Raw genomic sequence first — 18,234 nt, 5'->3', positions numbered from 1 at the left:
CCTTGTATAACATTAGCATTATTTAGTGTTAAAACGTGCACAAATTCCATTGACCACAGCTTTTTTCATATTCAAATGAGCCAATTATGCCACGGTGTACAAACTAAAAGTCATCTGAGGCCAAGCACCTTGCTGAAGGGCATTCCCCTCCTTGCAAATGATTGCATAATTTCCCTTCAACTTTACACTGCTCAAATTATTGTGCAAATTCTGAGATTAAGGAACGATGTGTAAAGAAGTTCTATGTGAAGGTCACTCTCTGACAGCTAAGGTGACATGATTCTTCCCGTGTGCGTCCATCACCCATCAGATCAGTCACTCCCCCCCCCCCCCCCCCCCCCCCCGGGCTCTCTGCTAGCTTCCACACTCTGGAACACAGAGCTAATGAAAACAAATTGAAAAACAATACCGCTGTGACATGTCTAAAGTATTAATGCTCTCTGGCAAATACAGCCTCATAACAAACACATGCTATACACAGCCCTGTGGGGACATGTAGTCATTGCATGCTTTTACATATTTTCATTTCAGGGTGTCTCTTATTTGCAGTGTAGATCCCCAGGTGATTTTTAATATTTCAAACATAACTGGGACACTGGGGATTCAGTATGCAAACAGAATTAGACCATATAGGAGCTAAAGGGATGTTGGATGATATACTGACGTGAGACACATTAACCTGAATTGCATGGAGAGGAGCGGAGAGGATTGTTCTTCAAACAATGTCCTTGCACTATGTCATCCACATGTTCATGTGTGGGGAAAGTTAGGTGTTAAATAATAACGGCTGAACTCTTTCTCTGAGGCACGTTAACATCACAGAGCTGGCCTCCTGACGTACTCACCTTCTAGCAGACACACTGAGAGGATGCCTGGTACAAAGGCATGGTGCGTGTGTTCTGCGTCACACTCTGTCACAGACCTCCTGCAAACTGATGTTGTCACATCGAGGAAGTCTGCCTAACTGCAACAACACTGATAAACCTGTGCTTAAACTTAAGGTTTTGGGGGAGGGGTGGAGTAGACTAATTTCTTTCTCATTCTCTTCTGAAAAGAGTGGGAGCAACAACCTCCCCCTCACCATCTCCTCGTAGATGACCATCTATCAACAGATAACTACTTTTTTAAACATCATTTCCATACCATTTGGAGTGAAACACCAACATCATACAGTATACTGGGAAAAAAGAAATTCAGTTTGAAAGTCTTACCTCCTCAATGTGCTTCAGAGCTTTTACATGTCTGTGAAGAAAAAAAAACATAAAATATACTGATAAGGCTCAAGTTCACACACAGTGTAATGGAACAAAAGCCCAGGTTGATGCCATATAGAGTGTCTAAAAGTTCCTGTAAAAGTATTTCAGGATAAGACGATTTCATATTACAGAAGACAACGATCACTTTACCTTATTACCTGGTGTTTAAATAGTTTACAGGCAAAGAATGGATTTATTTGGGAATTTTAAACCACTATGTATGAAAATACTGCTCAGTGAAACGCTTCCAAAATCCAATATCTTTTGTGCAATGTCGATGTAATTGGCTGTCAGTTAGTGTTGCGGTGGATGCTATTGTGTGAATTAGCGCAGACAGTGATGAAGACAAGGCGTGCTGAAGAGGCTGGGTCCAGAATACGTTAAAGCAGACACTTACTCCCTCTCGGAGTCCACCAGCTCCTTGGCCACGTAGAAGGCTCGGGATCGCCCATCAATCTGAGTGACAGGGAGAGAAGCAGCAGGAGATGAACAGACACCACGTTTAAAGGGGTTTCGCTTTCAACAATGAGCCCCGCGCCACACATCGAATAGTCACGGCTTTCCAGGAGAAGAGATGTTTTTTTTCTCTCCTCTCGCTTTCTCTCTCTCTCTCTCTCTCTCTCTCTCTCTCTCTCTCTCTCTCTCTCTTTCCCTATTTCAGACTTTGCTGTCAAAACAAGAGTGATCATTTCATTAAAGCAGAACATCAACGTGAAAGCTTTTTGCAAATACACAGTTTAAAATTCTGATGCATTATGTATGAGCGGTTCTGGGGTTTTTCATGGGCGACAACAAAGCGGCCATTGATTCGCACGCTAATCACTAGCAGGATGTATATATTTGGTGGATTGCAGCCATTTGCTTCGATCCCTTGGATATTGCTGTGTCCCCATTTTAAATTCTCAAACTTTTTTAAATGGATCATAAATGGCATATTGGGGTTCAGAGTTTGAGCTAGTGATGCCTTGCTGACATGGGGATTACCATCAGGGGACCTGGAAGCACTTGTTGTTTTCCTTTCTCTTCAGTAAAGGTCAAAAAGAAAAGAAAGAATAATAAGAAGAGCAGAGAGAAGAAGAAGAGGAAGAAGAACAACATTAACAGAGTATGATTCATAGAATGAGAAAATGGTAATGAAGGAAGCAGAGGAAAAAGAGGGGGATGTAGAAGAAGTAGAAGAGAGAGAGAGATGATGAAAAATAAAGGCATATGAGTCACATATGCTGTGGCTGACTGGGAGTGCCCTTGCAAAGGCATGTGGTGGGGTCCATCTCAGGGTTGTTCTTAAATGACCATTCAGAGAGGGACACTTGAAGTGAGTAGAGCTAAGCATGTCTGTTTTGAACATATGGCAGAGGTTACTTATCGGAGAAGGTCTAGAAAAGGTCTCAGTGTGTTTTGAACAGTCCTGACCTGTCTGTCATAGCCATGATCTCCACAGCCCTCTTCCTCTTCGGAGGTGCGCCCATGGTCTTCTTCAGCAGACAGGCTGGTGGATGCCGGACACACAGGGAACGGCTCTGTGTAGGCACTATACAAGAGAGAGGCGGATAGAGAAAAGATGTCAGGGATGGCTAAGTCTATTTTCTCACTTATCTACCTGGATGGATTCCCCCACAGGAAACTTACTAGCAAGGCTGTACAACACAACCCGTCACAAAATGACATTATACAAGACAACACAACACAACACCACACAAAACGACACGATACAACACAATACAACACAACAAAACACATCATACAGCATAAAAGAGCATAACACACCATGACACAAAACAACACAGCATAACAGACACAACCAACCACAACACAACACAAAAACAATGGCCTGAACTGATCTCAACTCACAGAACTGCAGCTTTATCATACAAAAGGCTATATGGCCTGGAACAGAGAATAAGGAAAACTTTTCAGTTTCAGTCCAGATTTGACTCTTGTTCATTGTATGAGTCATACAGACAGACTCACGTACATAGATGTGCTTTAACCGAAAACTTTCCCAACATGCCCTTGAGTGTGCCCCCCACCCGCCAGTGTGCATGGAGTAGTAACACGCATGGCTGGGGCCAGATTGCAGAGACATTAAGAGTGAAGATGAGAGGGTTTGCCTGTGGAGAGATGTTTCACCATCACCAGAGTCTCTGCCCCGCAGGGCCAAGACACAGAGCTAAGTGACTGTGTGTGCACACACACATACACATACACACACATACACACACACACACTCTCTCTCCCTCTCAACTCTCTCTCTCTCACACACACATACACACACACACACCCTCTCTCTCTCTCACACACACACACACACACACACACACATTCTCTCTCTCTCTCTCTCTCTCTCTCACACACACACACACACACACACACACACACACACACACACACACACACACACATACACACACACACAGACACACAGACACACACACACACACATACACACACTCTCTCTCTCTCACACACACACACACACACACACACACACTCTCTCTCTCTCTCTCTCTCACACACACACACACACACACACACACACTCTCTATCTCTCTCTCTCTCTCCATGTCTCCTTAACACACACTTGCAAATACCCACACTGTATGAACATAATAGTGGGAAGAGGCGAAGCAAGCTTGTTTTGTCTTGAATTTCTAGAGAATTAGTACAAACACTATGATGAAAAAGGGACACAGCTGGACTCCACAGTCAATAGGACAATGTTATTGGTTCACCATTATAGAAACGCATAGGAGCCTGAGGAAGTCTGAATCAGATGGTGCTCATTTCCATCCAGTAAAAGGCAACTATAAAAGCAGAGGGAGGCACATTCGATAATAGGCTGTCTACTTTCACACGTTCCGTGAAACCAAGCATGTTTCTTCACAGTATGGCCTGTAATGCAGACAGGAAGGTGTAAAACATGTTTAAGGTGTCAAACACTTTGCTCCAGTGTAAGGCGATAAATGAGAACCTGAAAAATCATACTGGTATGACAAAAGGCTAACCCGTCCTTATTTGAGGCACAGCAGGTCTGGAGCTTTACAAATGAATGCATCTCTGGATTGCATTTCTGTCAAGAAGTGGGTCGACTGACATCCGTGTTCTGTGTGGCCAACACTGTTTTTCACATCACTCAGTCAGCACAGCTGATTAGAAGCCAGATTCAGGCCTATTATTGAAAGTGCTTGACAAAGAGGTTTGTCCTACCGTATTTTTGAGGTGTTTACCCATAAACAGTAAATTCAGGATGGCTTAGAGGCTTTCTGGCTAAACCTCTTCATCAAAGGTGTTGGTGCCATCATAGACCTATACTCTGTATTTGAAAATGGCATTTCTTTTTTTTAAGGCACCGTAGTTAGACACAGCTAGCTTATCTACATTTCATTGACCTCGCATTGGTCACATCAAAGTCATAAAAAGGGTGACGCATTTTGCCCCTTAAAACAGAGACAAACCCAAAAATCTGTCTCTCAGGCGGTGGTTTCACACACGTGAACATCATTCAATTAAGAGATACCCTCTCTGCAGAACAAAGGACAACCCACGACATCGTATTGAACTTTTGGCCGAAGTTAAGAAAATACTTTGACACGTCTAGTTGCAACCAAGTTATACCAGTAGTATATTACTGGAGCCCAGCAGTGTTCTGAGTAGGATAAGGCGACCGGCTTCCCTTATTCGTTCTTCACGTCGTCAGAACAGAACTGAACATCCTTCTAAACCATCGGACCTCCAACAAGGCCTCCGCGAGTTCGCCTGACGAGGCGCAGAAAGAAGGACAGACGGACATTCCGAGAACATACTTGCGCGTTGTTCACGAGGAATCCCAAAAAAACAGTTGAATGCTAAGCAAGAGCATTCTTCACAGTAAGGCTGACATCTGGGCAGAGATTAGTCTTATATGTGTGTTAATATATGTGTGAAAGTATGGTTGTTTTATTTAATTTATGATTTAAATGCTTACTTTGTAATTCACAGTGCACGGTCTGTAACCGTGCTATATCTTGCATTTGTTTTTACTTTTGCTAACTCACGTCCACATCGCGAGTTAGGTGCTGTTGAATATCTTGTTTTGAATTAAGGCAGCTTGGATTTAGTCCTTAAGACAAGAATCTCTTTGTTCAGGCATTGTTTACTCTGTGCCCCTGCCCCCAAGTAGGGAGCGCCTAAGAAACAAACGAGTTCAGGTCTCGGACCCGCAGCCTTATCTCCTAAATTTAGGGCTTGCGCACTCTTCACTTCACGCTCACAGCCTTTATCACCTGTGTGCTTGCACATAGCTCCCCTCTCACTTCCCCTCTCTCCACTTAGCGCGTAACCGCGCATACCTGCGCACGCACGCACACACACACACACACACACACACACACGGACGACAAGGCTCTCATGCCCCCTCCTCTGTAATCCCAACTCCACTTTGTGCCTTGTTTCATTGTTATACTCAGTTGTTTATGTGATAAGTATTAGCCATTAATTACTGTCTGTTACCTTTAATAAATTGTTTATTTAGACTTAAACAATTGTCTTCTCTGTTGTTGTTCCAATATTCCACTGAAAGCCATTTTCAGCCAACCAAGTACTCCAATTGCCTTCACTTCTCTGGTTGTTCCATGTAGTGTTATAGTCTTTGTAATGATATTGTAGTATGATAGTATTGTGATACCATACTTAGACTGTAGCATAGTGGTACAACTAGAGCTTTCCATTATTTTAGTAATTTAATTATAAAATATTAAATACTAAATGTAATGATTATTACATTTTATGAGACTGATTTAATTAAACTAATGTAACAACCCCAGTTTCACCTACACAGTACAGTTGGTTGATTACACATTAAGGACAACATGCCAATGGCATTAAGGACAACATGCCAATGGGCATTAAGGACACATGCCAATGGGCATTAAGGAGACATGCCAATGGGCATTAAGGAGACATGCCAATGGCATTAAGGACACATGCCAATGGGCAATAAGGAGACATGCCAATGGGCATTAAGGACACATGCCAATGGCATTAAGGACACATGCCAATGGGCAATAAGGAGACATGCCAATGGGCATTAAGGACACATGTAAGGCTGGCCAAACATTCTGCATGATTTTATGCAACTTTTGGGGACCACACGAAATAAACTTCCAACAGAGTTCAACTCAGCATTTATGAGAAGGTTTCAATTTGAGAGCAATGTATGTGCTGCAATATAGGGCTGGGCGATATGGGTAAAAAATGATCACGATAGATATTTATATTTTCATTCGATAACGATATAAGACGATATTAATTAAGTCTGTTTCATCTGCTTCAGACAAGAACGCCTGTGCAAACCAAAGGTTTCAATGTTTCTTTTTTATTGTAAACTCCCAACATTTCTCAACTTCAAAACAAATCAAAAGTGGAAATATACAGTAATCTTTCCAAGTAAACAAACTGATGTCTGATAATAACCGGTTTGTCCGGTTGAGTTTAAGAACATCAGCTAAATGTGTGTAATGCGAAAATACGATGATAAACCAATTAAGAGGAGCCAGCCCTGGCTGTGGAGCAATCCGGGGGGTGGGGTTATCCCCTCAATACAAGTCTAGGCTACGAGATTCAGCTAGCCTGGATACCAGCCTGAACTCCGCCCACAAAATTTTTGGTCTGGGAGATTCAGTCTGGAATCGAGCTAGTTGGGAGAGATTTAACGTTTCAAAAAGGTTGAGAAAGCAATCTAAACCAATCAAATTGTAAGGGCGGGCTTTATACGTTGATGGACAGATATAGATAGAATATACCGGAATATACATCGAACAAAGATGGCGCCGTCTCGGGAGCTTAGTGGGACATATTTTATATGATTTAAGCTATCTACACGACTTTTTTATGTCTACATTGACTCGGTTAGTTGTGTATACGCAAAACGAGTGTTGCCGAGGATTTTAGGTCCTAACTAAAGCACTCTAGACCATTATTGATCGGTTATGCTAACGCGTTGGCCAAAAAAATCATTGAAACTAATGGTAGCTTCTAGCCTTGAGTGCTAATTAAGTAACGTGAGCAGGCATATCTCAGCAGATATTGACAGCGCATTCATTTTGAAAGAGGAACAGAGAAACGCGATCAAGGCATTTGTCGATTGAAAAGATGTTTTTGCCGTCCTTCCTACGGGATCAGGTAAAAGTTTAATCTGTCAGATGGTAATACTACGTTGCTCTGATTGGTTCTAGGTATCCAATTCAGCGAAGAGGAATTTTCTTTCCTGATTCGTTGAAACACGCCCCATAATCACAGCCCAAGAGTTCGGTCTCAGACTCATATTCTGACTAGAATTATGAGTATGACATCGTCAGGCTAAGATTCAGCCCTAACGCAAGAAGTTCCGATCATTTGAACGACAGCAAGAAAATAACATTTGCGAATAAAGTGCACAATGGAAACATAGGACATTCGTGTTTTACTACTCAAAGCATTCCAGGGATTGAGTTACAGTGGCAAGTTAGCGATCAAAGCAACAGGTAGATCACCTCCCAAAATCAGAGCAACAGTAGATTACAGCACAGCTGGCTAATAAGTGGTAACGTTAGCTACCAATGGAGTTGAATGAATGGTGTGCTAACGGTCACATATTAGAACGTAACGTAGATGTAAAACCAGTTATCTCACACTGTGATAAATATGTTTAAGTGACCACCGTTTAATTTCCCTAAACTGTTGGTTCGTTGTAAGTTAAAAATTAATACATTGCTAGCGGGCGTGGTGTAGCGTGTGGAAATAGTGCTGACAGGACTAGAGAGCTAGCCAGCTAGTAGGCTATCTAGTCACTTGCTTGTAGACGCTTTAGCTGCACAGTCTACATTCTGACCTAACCATAGACAACGCCGCGATTTAAGACTTTTTAATGCCACGTGGCCACCCTGAATTTCTCCGCAACTTCCTGCTGCATCACAGAAACTAAATGGACTGCTGTTCCTAATTATTCTCTATCGACATTATTGATATTATTGAAAATGAATTAATGTTACAATAGCTTTATCGAGGGAAGTCATTATCGCGATAATTCTTTTTATCGTTTTATCGCCCAGCCCTACTGCAATACTCATAATATATCATCAGAACTCCAAGGAAATGGGTACATGGACCATATCAGTACATCCATACTCCCCTGACAGTCCTGTTCCCTTTATGGCCAGTTCAGATACTCATGATGTGGTAGTTCTCTAGGTGGGTGGATGTCTTAATGTGGTGATAATGTTAAGGACAAAGTGCAGTACAGCTAACAGGCAAAGAAAGAACCAAATCAATAAATATTAAATATGTCCATAAAGAAAATGCAATGCTTTGCATCACACAGAGATACATAAATTACAGCAATGAAAAACATAAATCTAATGCTGTTCTGCTATATACCTGCAATACATGGCATTTATTATTTATCATGTTGAGTTATTACCTTAAAAACCAGCCAACCCTCAAAGGCTAAATCAGTTGCTGCTGAAGATATATTTTTTTTTTCCTGTAGTGATTTCCATAAAGCCAAACTGCAAATTTTCTTGTTGGATAATTCTTTGATAGAACTACACATATGCCCCTGGATTTCAATTGGCACGAAACACTCATCCTACATAATTTCTCCATCAGCCAAAGTTGGCAATCTGAACAATACTCGAGCGCTTTTAATATTATCATTAAGGCAAGGCAATTACAGGGGGAAATCGCTGCTTTCATGACCACTGTGTCTTACATTTACAACACCCCCGAGCCAAATGTACTCTGGGAAATTACTATGTGCACACAATGACTTTCTATAGCACACGTATATGATCTTGCCACCTGATGGGTTGGAGCCATTCATGTTATGAAAATCAATTGTTTTATAAGCAGAGTGTAAAAAAGTGTACATTGGGAGCTACTGAAGATTATTTCCATCCTGCTAGTAGCACTACTGCCGGCAATAACCGGTGCTGAGATGACTTCATTAACTGACAAAATTTGCCATCCTCACAGGAAATAAGAAATCGGATGGCATAGAGAGAGAGAGAGAGAAAGCTTGTTGGCTTTACGCTAGTTTCATTGACAGATGCATTTAACGGTCTGTGTGTGTTTGTGTGTTCGAAGGGTGGTACACAAAAATGGAAAGTGTATATCCATGATGCTGTTAAAGTGCAGTTAAAGTTTACTGGAATAAAAAAAGAAGAAGAAAAGCATGATGACTAATTACTGAGGAAATGTTAACTGATAAGATGGCGGAGCACAGACTGACAAATAACGACACACCGGTTAAGACAACAAAAAGCCTCACTAATCTGGGAGCACTGAAAACAACAACATTCTCTGGTGTTTGGTCGTCTTCCTAACAATGCCACACCTCGCCTTGTTGTTCTGGTCGCAGGGGAGTCTGGGAACTTCAGATCGGCCTCGTCTCCACCCCCACCACAGTGACCCTGTCCCCCCGCCCTTGTCCCGCATTTCCTGTAAACAGCAAGGTGGAAGCTGAGAGGCAGGACACTTCCTCCCCCGGGATGACCTGGCAATGACCTCAGCATGCCTGCCATCGGGCCCACCCTAGGCCCTGGCTGTAGCGCACCGGCCTACGCCCATGAAACACAGTGTACCGGAGAATAGGAGCGCTCCTTCCAGAACTATAAGGCGGCACAGACTGAGCACCTCCAGCTCCACGAGCCACTGAGCAGGAATCAGACTGAGTCAGCAGTTTCACACAGGACAGAACCAGGTGCGGTAGCAGTCAGACAGGCATCAAACTATTCCCTTTAGCGTTTAGCACAGATGGTGACCAGGATACAATGATCAGAATGAAAAAACAATTCATGAAAGAAGAATTTTGATGCTATGTTTAAGATTAAAGGGAGTGTCGCTATATACTTTATATATACTATACGCTCTACAGCTGAGTGACCATTTTATTGACCTGCACTGTTTAATTTTAATTATGAGTAGTGTATAATCATTAGGCAATGAATCATTTTGCAGAAGGCTGATATCCACTTATTGAAGCAAATTAAAAACAAATGTATCATTCAGTACGTTAGTGGTATTGTTGATGCTAGTGGGTAAATTAACTATCTATGTGGAAATAAATGGACATTAGAAACCACAGCCACAGAGCCAATAGTCGTCCAACACACTGCATGGATCTTTGTCTTTGGACCCTGAGCTAGGCTGGTATTACAAAACATGAAAGTGCTTTCACTGCAGTAGTTTTTATTGGACTTCCCCAATGCTGTAATGACTAATGCAGCCCTCTAATGGACCTTGACTTTTATTCAGACTGTTGTTTCCACACATTAATTGCTAAAATAAGTGATGGTCTATTACTGTTTAATCCCCTGATCTGTGCTTTAGGGTACTTTCACACTCAAGCTTTTGGTACAGACCAGGGTCTACGTGAGCCATTCGTTTGGTTTGTTTTGTTTTGTTGTGAAAGCTGTTTTCCACCAAGGGTCTGGGGTCTGGGGTACGGTTCACCTGAACTCCAGTGCGGTTGGCAAAATAGTGACTTGAGGACAGCTAACGTTGTGTGGCAGTTCATGCTTGAGGGTATGGAGGCCTATACTCCGCAAGCCAAGCTGCAAGTCCATCCCCTATTGCTGCCTGTCACAGCAAAAGCCTCCATAGCAGCTTAGTGCAGCTCACATCATCTATGGCAGACGGAAAAGTCCAAATGGGCAAAAAGATCGGTCTTACTTTGTGATGTTGCTTGGCGTCATTGATAAATAAAAGCTGTACATTGGTTATGTGTTGATGACATGACACGTACCATTGTTTGCAATCAAAAAATCTAATCACGCTCGAGTTCAGACCAGCAAAACGTACCAAGTTTGAGAACAGCTTTAAAAAGTCTGATGAAACTTGCGTCCTCTGAGGAAAAGGATGCAGAAAACACACGCACACACACACACACACACACACACACACACACACACACACACACACACACAAACTAATTTTGTATATGAAAAGATTTATGACACATTTTGGCTAATTGCTTTGCCTAAGCATTATTCTGCAAACTGTCCTTTGGGCAGACCCACACACAACTACCCAAGTCCTCTTTAATTGGCTGAAATGAAAAACAGCGAGGAAGACGGACAAAGACAAAAAAAAAACACCACTGTTTAATGCACAGTCAATCAATCACGGCGCTGTCAGCGGCAAGCCCCTGAGGACGGAGGCAATGTCAACTCTTCACTAAGAGCTTACGCAAAAAAAACAACACTAGACAAAACAGCATCAGCAGCAACAGTAACAGAGGAATCTCCAGGGAGAACGAGTGGCAAACGCTGCAGACAGATAGGCCTTTTTAGAGCAGTGAGAACATGCAGAGCTGCGAGATTGCAGCCTCACAATGAAGAGAATCAATAATGTCACCAGGAGAAAAAGGAGGCCTGGGCCCGGAGATCATTGTCTGCGTAATGGAAGACATTCAGGCGTGTGCCACCACCACCACCACCAGTGAGCAGAGGCTCTTGATCCAGATACAGGAGCTGCATTCATGCGCCTCTCTCACTACAATGGATTGCTGTGAAACGGCCACCACAGAGCAATGGAGTCTAAAACGGGAGTGACAGAAGGAATTTTTTTCTCTCTCTCCCTCTGTGGACTCTGCATAGCACACACTTTGCTATTGTATGATGATATTTGCCATGGTTCATATAGAGCAATACAGACTAATACTCACGACTCTCTCAACTATAGGAGAGTTAATAAATAGGGGATTTCTGATAAGTGGTCGGTATGAACACATGTAGTAACTGACAATAAAAAGGGACAACACAGAGGGGGCGGTGGAAATTTCCCAGGTGTGCTCCTGAAAACTCATTAACAAAATTACCAAGGGGCCACTTGAGTGGGTCAGCATCGGTGGCTACATAGGAGGCCATTCGACAGATATATCTAATTATGACTGAAGGGGTTTCACTGGGCTTAGTAATGGTCAAAGGAGGGTCACTATTTCCCCATATGCTCACAGAGCCGTAATTCTCTCTCTCCCCAGGGCCAAAGACTCAGGAGAACTGCCTTTAATAACATCAGTCTAAAACTTCAGCATCAGGGTGCTTCCTTACATCGACGCTCCTCCTCCCTCTAGCGCTCTCTCCCTCTTTCAATCTCCACCTTTGTTTCTGCTTCCCCCCATCCATGACACAGTGTTACACTATCAGAGGGTTGCAATAAAGAAGAAAAATCACTCTCACTTTTTAATCCTCTTTCCTGCTGTTTTTGTCCCAAACTGAATAGTGAGGTAAGGAGGAATATTACATATACTGTGAACTACATGAAAAACCAGAGAATGAGTTAAGTCTTCCCACAAGCATAATCAATTCTACCCAAACTCAATGATCCTCAAAGCCGCAAGCTGTGCACAAAACACAGCACAATCTCCAGCTTGTAAAGCTGGCTAGTTGGTCTGGTTGGTCTGGCAGGTTGGTCTGGCTTGGGGGGTAATCACATTCGAGTACGGACAAGCAAAATGGACCTTAAAAAGTCTGATAAAAACGTGTGTCCTTTGAGGTGAAGAATGCCGAAAGAACACCCAGGCACACACAGAAACTAATTTTGTATATAAACAGATTTACGACATATTTTGGCTAATTACATTTGGTGTGCACAAAACACACCACAATCCCCAGCTTCTAAAGTTATCTGGCCCGTTCCTTAACTGAATGTGGTCCCACTGCTCCAAAGAGAGGTGATTCCATTGGTGTACAGTACACCATGTGCCTGAATGGCTGAGAAGGTTATATAAGTAGATTGAAGATATTGCTGTTTATTAGTTCCTCTGTCTACCAGCTGAACCATTAGCACAGAACCAATCGATGCAATACTTTGTTTAAATGTGACAATGTTACTAAATAAGAAATAACATTCGGCTACCACCCAGGAAGTACATAATAAAGGTCAACCATACCTTTCAGTCTCCTGATCTGATGTCTGGGGCTTGTTCTCAATTCCAGCAAAGATGTTCATGTCCACATAGCCATCGTTCTCATTTGAAGGCATGGCCATCCGGTTGCGGTCATCGAAGAACTCTGTGATGGTCACCGCACGTGTAGGTCTTCCAGTGGGTATCTGGATGTTCTCATAGTCAGAACTCATGGCTGGAATGTTCTCGTAGTCCGACATGTCTGCGCTGGGGAAGGAGATGGAGCGGGGCTTGGTGAGGGGCAAAGGCATGAACGGTGGACGGGAGCGATCCTCGAAGGACTCCACCCTGGAGATGCGCCTGTCGCCAAAGGTCTTGGGGGCTCCTTTTCTCTTCTGCCTGTCCTTGTAAAGCAGAAAGGTTGCAGGCAGCTCGGGCATCCGCTGCTGGGTCACCACACGAGACTGCAGCTGAGGGGAGCTGCTGGTGCTCCTGCGGTCCAGCTCCAGAAGCCGGCCAGGCCCATGGTGGCTGGACTCCGAGGAGGAACGTGAGGAGCGCACGCTGCCATCTCCATGGGGCTTGCTGTCTGTTTTCCTCCTGAACTTCAGTGCCAGGAAACGTTTGAAAGAAGACTTTTTCTTTGTGGGCCTGTCAGAGGATTCGTGCGGGATGAAGAGAGATGGTGAGCTTTTGGTGACAGGCCTCTTTGTGATGTACGCCAACTCAAAAGGTGGCGGGATGTCGACCATAGATGTTGGGGTGGACACGCCACTGGAAGAATGGTAGCTTCTCTGAGAGAAACTTCCTGATGAGGCGATGACACATGGCAAAGAGAGGGTGTCATCTTTCCTTCTCAGTCTTTCCTCCCGGGGAGAGCTATCCCCCTCAAGGTGAGCTATCAGTGGGAGCTCTCGCCCTTCCATAGAATATGATCGTGGACTCAAGAGAAAACGCCTGGGCTTCAGAGACGGGATCAGACGATTTACCTCAGAGTGGAGCTTGAGTGGATCTCCATTTTGGTCAAGGGCCACTGAGTAGTACTCATGGGTCTGGTATTCACTGCTGGTTTCCTCAGGAACAGTCTCAGGGACATAGCCAGGCACTTTCCCAGAAAGAGAGCGTGAGCGTGTCACAATGCTCTTCCTGTCCAGGGACATAAAGTTTTCACCTTCAGAATCCAGCCCTGCTTCCTCATAAATGTGCTCGTCGCTGTCTGTGTCGCTGTCCTCCAAAAAAGGCACAATGTGGCAGTCCAGGTCCTCTATGTCCTCCTCAAATGCCTCGGTGGTGTGAGCAAACACCACCCTGTTGGTCAGCTCAGGTGTTCGGTTCGATTCCAGTCCTGCTGGCACTGTGATGTTACAGAGTCTGACACGAGGCTGGCAGCTATTGCGCTGACAGCTGTTGCGTTTGGCGTTGCGCTCCTTTATGCTCTTGCCTCCTTTGCTCCTCCGCTCTGTGTCACTATCGTCGTCATCGCCTATCTCAACGTAATCCGATGACGACACACACTCTAAATTCAGAAAGTCATCTCCGTCCTGACAGTCTATATCTATATCTGCATAGTCGTCAACTATTTCTGTGTTTTTGTCTGCGTTACTTTGGGCCAGTTCCTGCTCTGCATCTAGCTGGGCTTTCTCTGCCTCAGCTACGTCATCTGTTGAAACATAGTAAGGCTCTTCATTTGAGTTGCCTGTCTCTTGCTCTCTTGTGGAGTCTGGCACAATCTCACTATCAGATTCATTCTCTCTGTCCACCAACTCTGGATCAACAGTTGCCTCCACGTCTGCAGGCACCATCTCTATAACAGCATAAGGCTCAAAATCATCCTCATCTGTCTCATCTGAGAACCGGTAGCATCCAGAGCGGTCTTTAGTGGCACGCTCCGGCTGCCACTCGCTGTTCTCTCCCAGCGGACCAATCACATCGTAAGGATACTCCTCACCTATAGGGGGCTCAATGGAGTTGGTGGCCTGTGATGAAAACCCGGCATCCTCCTCGCTGGCCCCGTTCTGAGGCAGCTCAGAGTGTAAACATCCTCTGCGGTGATTTGGGCTGCGGTCCCACTCGCACAGCTGGCTGTCATGCTCAGTGATGGGTTTGCTGAGGCAGGAGGTGCCATCAGAGCCATCTGGCTCTTCCATCTCACAACCAGGCCTCTCTGTCTGCTCTTCAGGGTTGTCACTATCATTGCTGGGGCTCTGCAGGACGCCACCTCCCTCCCCCGCCTCTGCATCTCCCTGTATTTCGGAGTATATCTCGCATAGCAGACTATCGACAGGGGCCTCTGTGGTGTCCTCATCATCACAAGTTTCATCATTGTTTTTGTCATCCTCAACATAGGCAGCAGCAGCAGCAGCAGAATCTCCACAGTCAGGTAGTGCCTCGGCATCTTGAGCTGAACTGAGAGAGAGGGTGTCGGCTGTTTCACTGGCAGCCTCCTCCCTCTCCGCCTCATCCTCCTTTGCACAGTCCTCCGCTTCCTCATCTACCCCATTCCTGTCCAGGTCCTCCACAAGTTCACTGGAGTCACAGCCATCGTTGCTGAGTGTCAGCTCCTCCCCTGGATGGTCATTTGTGTCTGCACGCTCATGAAGCTCGTTTGAGACAACAATGGCACTATCATCTGTTTCATTCCATATAGCCTCTGGATCACTTTCCTGCTCTGTCTCGCTCTCTGAAAGAGCTGAGTCTCCATTAACCAAGATGCTCAAGCTGCTTTCACCCTCCACAACCAAGGGCAGTCTTGGCTTGGGAGCAACAGGAGGCTTAGGACCTCGTGATGAGGGACAAGACCTTGACATGAGTGTCGAATGCACCTTTATTGTAAGACGACTTCGAATCTTTGGTTGAGAAGCCTGAAGCTGCTTTTGATAACCTGAGAACAACAAAAAAGTAAACATGTCAATTTTTCCGAAGAGAATAAGGAGTAACACCACATATAACTTGTTGTCATGACATCCACAACATAAAGTTTAACATTGGTCCACTGTTGGCTGGTTGGAACTGATACATTACCACAAATCTATTGATATAGCAAAACAATTCATCTCAAAACTGTCCAAGCAAGGTTCATGTATTTAAAGGCACTTTAGAGAAACACACCTTCGCTTAACAAAATACGCCCCTTGTCTTTTCCTGTTATTTAGTGACGCTAAACGTCTTTTAAACTCTCTGTGCACTTGGGTCTCTCTCTCTTTTTCTGTCTCTCTCTCTCTCTCTCTATGTCTGTCTGTCTCTTCCTGCAAAGACATTGTTTTTTTTTTCTCTACACAACTAATGAACTACTCCTGCAGACTGCTGTGGAAGGACTGTACACAGGAAGTGCAGCGAGAAAGGACATTAACGAAGAGCCTGGCTCCTCCATGAACCCTTAGTGGAGCACAATCTTCACAATACAAATGCGCTTCCTCCTTTCATTCTTCCCATGAATCACATATGAGAGAACCCCTTTTAAGAATCTCTTTCTCTCTCTCTCTCTCTCTTTTTTCCTGCTGTCTTTTCAGACTGTCACAAAACTCCAGGGCATAGATTAAGCAATGAAAATGTTATTTACATAAAATTAGTTGGTAGACCTAATAGGACAGACTGTATTCGATCTTGGAGGAGGATTCAGGATAGATAATAGATCATTGTAGCCTCACAGAAGAAAACCCTGAGTGACCCTTTTCTAAACTCCATAGATTCCATCATGGGTATCAAGGTGGAAAGTCACTTAATCGACGACAACATCTGCGTGACAGAACCCACAACATGGGCTACATCTCTCATTAGCAATGTATTGCGTTTCAAATTGTACCTTTTCATTTTCTAATTAATTTTGCGGCGTGAAAATCCGAATTCACAAGAGAAACACACGTTCCCACCCCAAATAGTTATATTTCATTAAATAAAGACATGTCATATAACATTATTTAAAAACAGGGTGAAGTAGGCTATACCTCTTAGTAATATAGTTTCAGAGCAACGCTCTCTCACACACACATATTCACAGACAGATAGCCTACACAGACACGGGCGCACAAACATTTTGAAAATAATTTGTGATAGGTCACTTTGAAGAAATAACTCAAACTAACATCGTACTTCAATAGTATCAACTTACTCGCACTTGATTGTCAACTACCTGTATTCATTTTAGGAGATCATCCACCATAGCAACCAAAAATATTTCCACTGTTGATATTTTCCTCAAGAAACGCAGTAAATCCAAACTCTTCGTTGGTTATTCCACATTCATCTTTAAATCAGTTCAAAAGTGAGAAAAACACCACATACAACGTATCTCCTAATCCTTATCCTTTGCAGAATCGTACTTGTGTTATGGTGTAGCGATGTCTCGGTCCGAATGCACGCATTGCAACTGAAGATGTGAGCCCAGCGCGCGCCTGCTTCGATGTGTGGATACGCTCGGCAAATCTGTGCGCTTCCTGAAAAGGGTCGAGTCTTCACCTAGGCGAAGATCAATGGCCAAACCTACCAAGCGTCAATGCACATGGGGAAAAATGGACCAAAGCAAACATTCAGATAATGAAATTGGAGTTAAGCGTCAATTTAAAAGAAAACCGACGTGACATCCAATGCAGGAGACTAAACGGAATCGTTTAGAATAAGTATTTTCGGCCATTAAAAGAAACACGAAGCTATAATGTCATTTGAAATTGGGTGACAGAAGAGTTAAGTTGTCACAAAAGTGGACTGTTTGGCAAAACAGATTTACAGATTACTGTAACACGTTGTTGCATTGAAAGATACTTTGCTTGAATTTATCGACTATTCTCTCAGTATCATTTTATTGTAGGCTTCTTTTTGCAAGAGCTGTAGCTTTATGCGCTTCTTTGTTGGTCCTGGTATTGCACAAACAGATTTGTACTGGCCCACTTAATAGTTTCTATCTGTTGCTGCTATTATTCATCAAATGATGAGATTATAGCTCAATATCAATACTGCAAACATATATTTATATGTATTTTATGTACTTAGTATGTGTATTTTTGGTTATCACTCGTGGAAGTTTTCCTGGGTCTAGGTGATTCTAACAAACTTTCCTAAAAACTGTTTCTAAAAAAGTTTTTTTTGCAAGACACCAAAAGCATTTGCTATTGGTCTGGC

The 18,234-nt window shown here is 43.6% G+C and overlaps 1 protein-coding gene across 3 annotated transcripts in view; it reads right to left on the bottom strand.

Moving 5' to 3' along the window:
• Window positions 1–17,447, bottom strand: part of fgd5a (FYVE, RhoGEF and PH domain containing 5a) — a 41,428-nt gene extending 23,981 nt beyond the window's left edge. For all 3 annotated transcript variants that reach the window (XM_080845829.1, XM_080845831.1, XM_080845830.1), the window contains exons 1-5: window positions 17,228–17,447; window positions 13,165–16,000; window positions 2,670–2,787; window positions 1,654–1,712; window positions 1,212–1,242 (exon numbers count right to left, since the gene is read on the bottom strand). In XM_080845829.1, coding sequence (XP_080701955.1) covers window positions 1,212–1,242; window positions 1,654–1,712; window positions 2,670–2,787; window positions 13,165–15,926 — 2,970 coding nt within the window. In that variant the 5' untranslated portion in view covers window positions 15,927–16,000; window positions 17,228–17,447. The remainder of the gene's footprint in view (window positions 1–1,211; window positions 1,243–1,653; window positions 1,713–2,669; window positions 2,788–13,164; window positions 16,001–17,227) is intronic.
• Window positions 17,448–18,234: the final 787 nt, after the last annotated feature.

Source organism: Sprattus sprattus (assembly GCF_963457725.1).
Source record: "Sprattus sprattus genome assembly, chromosome: 10".
Classification (NCBI taxonomy): Eukaryota; Metazoa; Chordata; class Actinopteri; order Clupeiformes; family Clupeidae; genus Sprattus; species Sprattus sprattus.
The sequence above is the reverse complement of the archived record's forward strand: the minus strand, read 5'-3'. Positions and strand labels throughout refer to the sequence as shown.